At 31.5% G+C, this 8,425-nt stretch overlaps 1 protein-coding gene and 1 long non-coding RNA gene across 10 annotated transcripts; one reads left to right on the top strand and one right to left on the bottom strand.

The window, feature by feature from the left end:
- Nucleotides 1-311: 311 nt before the first annotated feature.
- LOC103844378 lies at nt 312-2,856 on the top strand. Of its 9 annotated transcripts, XR_004452518.1 has the most exons (7): nt 343-916; nt 1,106-1,281; nt 1,372-1,510; nt 1,583-1,616; nt 1,734-2,153; nt 2,256-2,492; nt 2,576-2,856. It is a non-coding gene; the product is annotated as an uncharacterized LOC103844378 (long non-coding RNA). The 9 variants fall into 9 exon arrangements; XR_004452521.1 differs by having other exon boundaries at nt 312-916; nt 1,372-1,374; nt 1,461-2,153; XR_004452519.1 differs by having other exon boundaries at nt 312-916; nt 1,375-1,510; nt 1,583-2,153.
- Nucleotides 2,857-5,587: 2,731 nt separating this feature from the next.
- On the bottom strand, nt 5,588-7,269 carry LOC103844382 (polycomb group protein EMBRYONIC FLOWER 2). The gene is made up of 6 exons (XM_033282165.1): nt 7,021-7,269; nt 6,869-6,917; nt 6,702-6,785; nt 6,292-6,371; nt 5,997-6,086; nt 5,588-5,891 (listed from the first exon to the last, which is right to left on the bottom strand). The coding sequence occupies exons 1-6, from the start codon at nt 7,089-7,091 to the stop codon at nt 5,792-5,794; spliced, it is 474 nt and encodes a 157-aa protein (XP_033138056.1). The 5' UTR covers nt 7,092-7,269; the 3' UTR covers nt 5,588-5,791.
- Nucleotides 7,270-8,425: the final 1,156 nt, after the last annotated feature.

Here is an 8,425-nt window from a genome sequence, read left to right on the forward strand (position 1 = left end):
GAAACTATAAACACGATGATGGTCACAATGAATGGTAACACGATCATAAAATCAAGAGGATCTTCCTGCTCCTTCAAGAGTTTAACCAAAGGCTCGATCATCGTTCGAGAGAGCCTTCCCTTTGTAAAATACTGATGGCCCTTTTATATGATTTAACTGAATAGTTATTACCATATATCCGGTAAAATTATCTTTATGACAAAAGTTATATTGCCAAATCTATTATGTAAAGGAAATTAATAACTCTAGAAAACCAAAATAATAATAATCTAACCTATACTAAAAGGAAGATATGAAGCCTTGTGAGACTATCCACGTCAGAAAAAATAATTAACCAATTAGAACTTTTTTTTTTACCACGTCACCGACAGAAATGGAAATATTGGGCCTGATTTTTTTTATCTGTTCCAAAATTATCGTGTGGCCCATTAGGCCCAAACTTGAGATGCTGAGTTGTTGATATGTTTCGTCCCTTCTACTTCTTCATCTCCTTTGCCGATTCTTTCACCTCTGTTTTTTTTTTTGGTAAAACCTCTGTTTCTTTTCCTTTCAATAATAAACACTTTCATCGATGAATCCAGAATGACTATCTCCCTTCCCTCATCATAACCCTCTTCTTAATCTTGTATTTCTGTTTCTGATTGTTCCTGCAGAAACGAGTAGTTTGTTTTGGTTTTCTTTACTCATTCCTTCATGTTTCTTTCAACCTCCCTTTGTTTCTCCTTCTATTTAAACACCTTCATCGAATCTTACATGCAACCAAAATCTCTTATCTATGTCTCTTTGCATCTGCAAAAAACAGCTGTTTCTATTTCTAATCGTTTTTGATGCTTTTAATCCGTGGAGCCGTGTATTCCATATCGGTTGTTTTCTCTGATCCCGACGTCGCGTCTGACTCACTGGCAGCTCGATCATGGTATGCTATGTTTATCAATTCCGTTATTCGATCGTCTCTGTATAGCTAAATCGTCTACACACATAAATATTTTTTTCTGGGTTCCTTGATACGATCAAAAGCCCTTGAATGGTGATTGCTCCATAATGTTTAGTTAAGCTTTGTGTTAGTAAATGTAAAGGCGCTAACTTTTGTCACAAAATACTTCAGGTGTTGTGGTAACAGCTAATGTGAAGACTGAGAAGCTAGCTACAGGTTTGCCTGATCCTTTTCTTGCACAACTGAAGACATCAAAAGATCAACTTGCTAAAGATGGCTACTCGGCTTATTCTCAAGCTTGAAGAAAGCAACAGTTCCACTTGGTTCACTAATGGAACAACTCAAAGGTTTTATACCAAAAAATTGTCTTAACATGAAACTTTTGGGGTTGGACACCATGATCGAAACTGAGACCTTTCCTTCTTATTTTTTATCAGTAGGTCTGTAGACTCTGCACTGTTCGATTTGTGAGCAATCCGGATGTCCTTGAACATATTTACACGTTTTAAACTGAGAGATCATGCAGATTAAGGAAGCAATTGGCATCCAAACAATTTTGAAGAGGCAATAACTGTTGTAAGTTAAGTTGGTTTTTATATGTACTTTTTTTGGTAAATTCATCATTTTAACGTTACATTTTATAAGCAGGTGTAAGACTATCCACAAACAAAAAGAGCAGAAGGTATGGATGCTATATTATAATGATTCAATGTTTTTATATGCCAATATCTAAGGATTTGCTTGCCTCTTGGCTCTTGATCTTACAGTTTAACCAATATTTGTTGAGAATGTGAATCAGATAAGAAGGCAGTTCTACAGCTCAACAAGGAGAAAGCCATTGTCCTCTATGAGGTTACATAGAACCAAAATAGTTTCTAAAATTAAAAGGATTTCTTCTCATATTTTTCTCTCTTGAGAAAACAATTAATTTCTTCTTCTTCTTCTTCTATCTTTTGACAGCCTGATTCACACCCGTAGCAACCAAATTGTTCTACCGCATCTCATGAAAAATATACCCTTTTGCATGAAAGTTATTTATTTTATGTTTGTTTAAGAAACAGAAGAGTTAAGTATCTGACTGGTAATGTGGAATTGTTTACCAGGGTTCAAGTCATGATAGTTCTGGAGACAAGGAATACGGTGTTACAGAAAAAACAAGAACAAAGACAAAGAAATTTTGATATTCTCAGAGTGAAACATAGCGAGAAGATGCTATAAGGTAATTTCTTAACTAATCTCCTCATCACATATCTATACTCTGACTTAAAGTGAAAACAAAAACATGAATTGGACTGGAGTTTGGCCATTGTGATAAAAACAGATGCGAGATGTACATCAAATATGAATCACGCAAGGTTCATGCAGAAATATGGAGAAGAGTCAGGGAAAAGAGGAAGAAGAGGACAAGAGATTGGAGCAAATAAAGTGATCCAGAAAGTGAGAGAAAAATCTAAGAAGATCATGAATTGTCTTACCAACCATGGTCAGAGTCACTGCCAGGATCTTGATCATGAAGAAGAATATGACGAGCAAGAACCAGAATAGCATAGTGAGCTAGGTTTGTCATTTACCTTACAAAAGACATAACCATTAAGTTTTGTGACATTAATGGTTTCTTTGTTTTATATCTGAATGGCACAGTGTATACACGGGCGGTGTAACAGGTCAACCGGAGGCATTGAGTCATCCCGGGAAAAACTAATTTTTGGCACAAGAAGAGATCGTTCCACCATGGACCAAAAATTTCAGTTTGTGTCTTCGGATTTGATGATAGGCTGCCTCTTATAAATATTTTAAATAAAATGTGAGAAATAAATTGGAAATATAATGTCAAGTATGCATATGTTCGATAATTTCAGATATCCATTCAGGTTTGGATATCCAATATCTCCTAATTCAATACCAATTCTGGTATTTTATTACTTCGGTTCGGATTTCTGTTTAGATTTTTTGGGTCAGGTTCGAATATCGGGTAAAATACTCAACCCTACTTTGAACTTTGCTATATCTTTGTATTATTGACAATCAGTTTTTCAAATAGTTGATAACTAATCCCAAAATATTATATATTACTGTCAAAACAATGATTAGTGGAAGAGTATCATATCTAAAGTATCCAAGAAAACATGTAATAGCTTAAACTATCACTCTTAATATCATTTTTCATGTTCACTTTAACCACATTTATTTTTAGTTTTAAAGAGGTAAATAACCATTTATATTTTTTATAGTTAACTAATATAGACTTAAAGTTTATATTTTAGGGGTGGGATTTTGGAGTCTATAGTTTAGAATTTTTTAAAAATAAATAAAATTTACGAAATAGTTTCAAAAATATTTTTGAACTGCAGCATAAAATTTTGGGAAAAATTGAAAGTTTTATATAGATTTCAAATTTAAAATGTATAATTCAAAAACTATATATTTTTTAATTATTTATTTAAATAATTATTTATATTTATATAACTATAAAGTAAGGATAGAACAGTATTTTGGATTTTAATTGAAATTTCATACTTTACGTATTTTTGAAAATATCCATTTAATAAAAGTAAACATAAATAATGGTTTTCTTAAAGAAAACATAAATAATAGTACCGAAATGAGATATAACAAAATTCTCCCAAAACCATAGGCCTGATTCTTTATTTTTAATTTCATTTTTTATTATTTATGATATTATTCATCATCCAACAAAAAATAAGTAAATTATCTGGGCGTATCCCGGAGAAACACTCTAGTAATAATAATAACTCTAGAATAAAAAATGTAAACTAACAAAACCCAAAACGAAAAGAAGAAATACTTGATAGTAATATAAATCCTGAATAAAAATCTATACTATACTAAAAGGGAGATATAAGCTCCTCTTAGAGTGTCCACGTAGGCACAAAAAATCGTCCAATCAGAGAGCACGAAGTTGCCTGTCATCTCAGTTATTTTTTCGTAAAAAATGAAAAACAATACAAAGGAAATGATCGAACCCGGGTTAGTATGACATAAATATAGGGCAGATACCACTAAGCCATTGAAACTTTCTTGGACACATATACATGATTCACTAAATATGTAATCACACTCTTATGTTCATTTACAATAATATGGATTCAACTTTCAAGACTCCGATACTTTGTTTTGTAAAAAAAAATAAGTAAGTGACTAAGCTAATATATTCTTTGAAAGTGTGAGAACATTGACAAATATGAAAAAGCATATATTTTTGTTTTCATGACAAAGTTAAAAATTTTGTAAAAGTAAGTTTAACATATAAATTTTTGTGACAAATATGAAAAAGCATAGATTTTTGTACAATTTTGACAAAACAACTCAAAACATAGTTCTCTAATGTCTTAATAAAATATTATTTAAGGGTGCAATAATTAAATATATTAATTCAATAAATTTTGTAATTTATAGACAAAACAATAACACAACAAATTTTGAAACATTTGTTTAATCTTTCGATTTCTTTTCATGAGAATCCAACTAAACAAGATAAAAAAAACAATTAGATTTATTTAATTACCATTTTATTCAATTTTTATTAATTTCAAATTGTAATAATGTATCTTTTTGAAGTTACAAAAAAATAATGTTCTTTCTTTATTACACTAGCATTATATATAGATTCTATATACACAAATAAATATAATATAACAACATAAGCTTGCTTTCCCCGATTCATATGAAAACTTTATAAGTTATCCACCAAAACAAATTAATTAATTAAATCAATCAAATTGTTAGAATACAACAAATTAATATATAATTTTATTTTAAATTAAATTATTTAAAAAGTGTATTTTCAATAAAAACAAAATAATAAATAAGTAAAACTGATTTGATGGTAATTTTTATGACATATATATATTATGTGAAAGAAATATAAGCTTAATATGGAAATTTGATTAACAAAAAAATTAATGAAAATTAAACTATGATAGCAATTGAAAGTTTCTTAGACAATGTTAATAAAATATTTAAGCAACAATTAGACAAATTTGATTTTTTTTTCAGCCAAAACTTTATTATTAATTAGCATCAGTTATTTCAAAATGTTTAAGAAATGATGGACTTAAATGATATATGAAATATGAATAGTAGTACTTTGTAAAGCTGACTTAGATAACACATCTGCACATCATTTCCAGTCCTTTTTATGTCTAAATTCAATTTCTTCAGGCAGTTATTCCACAAAGAGATCGTATGAGATATTGTTTTGATATTCAAATTTGTTTCTTGAATGTTAAGAAGATTGATAACTATAAAAATGTCTCCTTCGAATATTATATGTCTATCACCGAATCCCCAACATGAGACAACTTTGTTTAAAAAGTAAATAATTTTATTTTTTATATTATATAATAAATATATATTATTACTGATAATAAAAATATAGTTATTCATCTATCACAAATATCTATGCAAATATGTGAATCAAGTAGAACAATCAAACAACATAATGTTTTTCAAAAAAAAAAAATTAAAAAATATATTTATGTTATGTAGTCTTATTTTATATTCTTTAAATAATATAATACAATATTATACATTTTTTTTTAGAATTGAGAAATACATCGTTAAAAAATCTAGTGTATATTAATAACACCCTAAACGAAAAACTAAATATAGTAAATTAATATAACTCCTAAATAAAAAAAAATGTGGACTAATAAATCATGTAAATTAACATAATCCTGGATGAGAAAATGTAAATTAATAACACTGGAAATAGTGTACAGCCAAAACAATCACAGATCAAAGGACCAAAGTGGTTAAAAATCAGACACAAAACTCTTATTCTCTCACATTTTAATGGTTACACTTTTCTTCTAGTTAAATAGTGTTCCTGGGTCTTCAATTTGGGAGCTGTTCGAGAAAGACATTACAGTTGTGCATGGTTCTGGCGTCAAGAAGGCCATGGTTCCACAGTTTAACCATAAACATTCTCCAACACCTACACAAGTTCTCACCTTTATCAACAACAACAACAGAAAAAAAACATTTTCTTCTATGAAACACTTGTCAAACCAAGCCATGCAGGAAATGAGAGTTGAATTACCAGATCAAATGCGGTATTCGAACCATGATGGAGCCGTGCAATCTTGAAAACGCTTCACATGCCCATGGAATGTGACCATCTGCTAATACTCTGCAAAGGGTCAAAATCTAGTGTCAAGGTAATGCTAATCCTGAGATAATCTTTTATCAGTGTTCTTTTTCTCTTTTTTTTATCAAAATAACTCGTGCAATAAGACACTATTACACATGTTATCCACAAACTATTTACGCATGTTACGCTAAATTTGTTTACAGTAAGACTCGACATATATCTACTGAAAAGAGATAAGACATACCGCTGCTTCCTCACAAACGAGTTCCACATATGCATCATCTGCTTCTCATCCTTGGTCACATCAATGAAATCGTCAAGCATCTGAAAGAAAGTAAAGTTTCAAATAGTAAAAAGAAGAAAAACGGTATACTGTAAACTATTGTCAGAAGATGGAACCGACAACCAAACAGAGACGTCATTTCTAGAAAAGAATGTTAGCATATTCTGGTTCGGACCATGAGGTTTGCTCACATATTTTGTTAATGAATCTCTACCATACTATATAACAACAATTTTCCTACGAAGTTCGGTAGTTTGGTAGATATATGCTTCTTGTGAAAAGGGAAAGGAATATGGAAGACTAGCTGCATAGGCATCCCAACTCCCAGTTAAACGTAAGTACGCTAATGTGGTTAAGTTCTAAAACATTACCCTTCTATCTTCAAAATCTGCCACATCATCATCAACTTCATCTTCACTATCTCTGTCAGAAAGTACTTGTTCTAGAGCCATGGGCTGCGATAGCACACACAGTAGAAATCAAAATCAGTTGCGATCTTCATAAGCAAGAGAGATAAAAGTAGAAATAGATCGATCACCTGAGCTCGATGAGAGTGAAAGAACTCTCTCTTCTGAAGGAGGCTACGGCTGGAGGAGATTAAAAACAATTGAAAAATTCAGCCACATAATTTGGGATGAGCAAGCTACTAGTATTAGTAGTAATATAACTAGGACAGAAAATCAAACATACTTCCTCAATTCCGACCGTTCAATAGATAGCTTCCTCGTTTTTGCAAATTGCAACATCGTACTTCCAACCATCGACTGCACAGAATCTGGATCAACACATGATTGCACGTCTGCAGGACTCGTGCCAGGAGGAACTCTTTGACCAGAAGACTCAGCAACCCCAATTCTTTCGCAATGCTTTCCAGGAGCTATTCGGTTCTTCTCACATCTAACCGAATGAGCATCTGAAAATAAACATTAAAACAGACAGGCTTTCATGGTATGATGGAGAAAGAAGCCAGTGAACATTTTAACAAAACAGTGATTATCTTTTATCTAATATAATAGTTACATTACATATTAATCTCAAAGTTTATAAGAAAAAATGAATAACCATACATGTTGCATATTGTGCTTTAACATGAATTTGTTAGCAGAAGCTTTAAACCCAATATAAAAATTCGGAGACGGAGAAATCGTAAACCAAAAAAGAAGCACAATCATCTGAAAAGTAAAACTTATTGCCAAAATACATTAAAAAGGTAGAATGCAGCAAAACATATCAGAAAGCAAAAGAGTTAAAAGACACAGACACTCTATAATTATTTATTTTAGATAAGAAACTAAATTACAGAACAAAATGAAGAAGAAATCATAAAATTTTGTTCACCAACTCTTCTTCATCTGCCTCTTGAAGCCAATTCACAAATGGATTTAGGCTTTTGACAATGGTTTGCCTGCAACATCCACCAAGAGAAAAATAAACATCCGATTAATGCAGGTCTGGATAACTGTTGTTTAGAAACCAGCTTTATATATGATGTGTATTATATAGTGTTATGGAACTAACATGCCCTTTGCGTTGTTTCCTTTATGGAACAAGTTGAGGATGGTGGCTTAAGCGAGGACATCAAGTTCATATAGTGACCTCCTCTCATAAGCTTTGCATCCTCGAAGAACTGCATTTGGACTTTGTACATTAGCTCCAGAATTCCTCTACGGAACACGTTCAGAAGTGGTGTCCACGTTTTAACAGGCTTGAAGCCGTAGAAGAACATCTGCAACAGTTAGAAACTATTTTGCCTCGTTTGCATACCAAAAAGGCAAACATTTTCTTATAATCATAAAGAACTGATTCTTTTTTAGGAAGGGAAGAGAGATTACATATAAGACATCACCAAGTTTGGCAACTTGGGAGGCAAAGCAGACACTTAATGGCTCTAATTCTGTTAAAGATAATCTGCATAATCAGTGAAAGCGTCTTTTAGAAATCCGAAGAACCCTGAAACAAATTGTGGAGAAAGAAAAGCTGAAGAAAGCATTTATTTTTTCAGAGAACTCCAAAGACATTGTTGAAATCACTCACTGTTGCAATAGCGGAATGGTAAATATGCACACAAACAATCCCAGATTTTGGGGTTAAATAA

Source organism: Brassica rapa, chromosome A10 (genome assembly GCF_000309985.2).
Source record: "Brassica rapa cultivar Chiifu-401-42 chromosome A10, CAAS_Brap_v3.01, whole genome shotgun sequence".
Classification (NCBI taxonomy): Eukaryota; Viridiplantae; Streptophyta; class Magnoliopsida; order Brassicales; family Brassicaceae; genus Brassica; species Brassica rapa.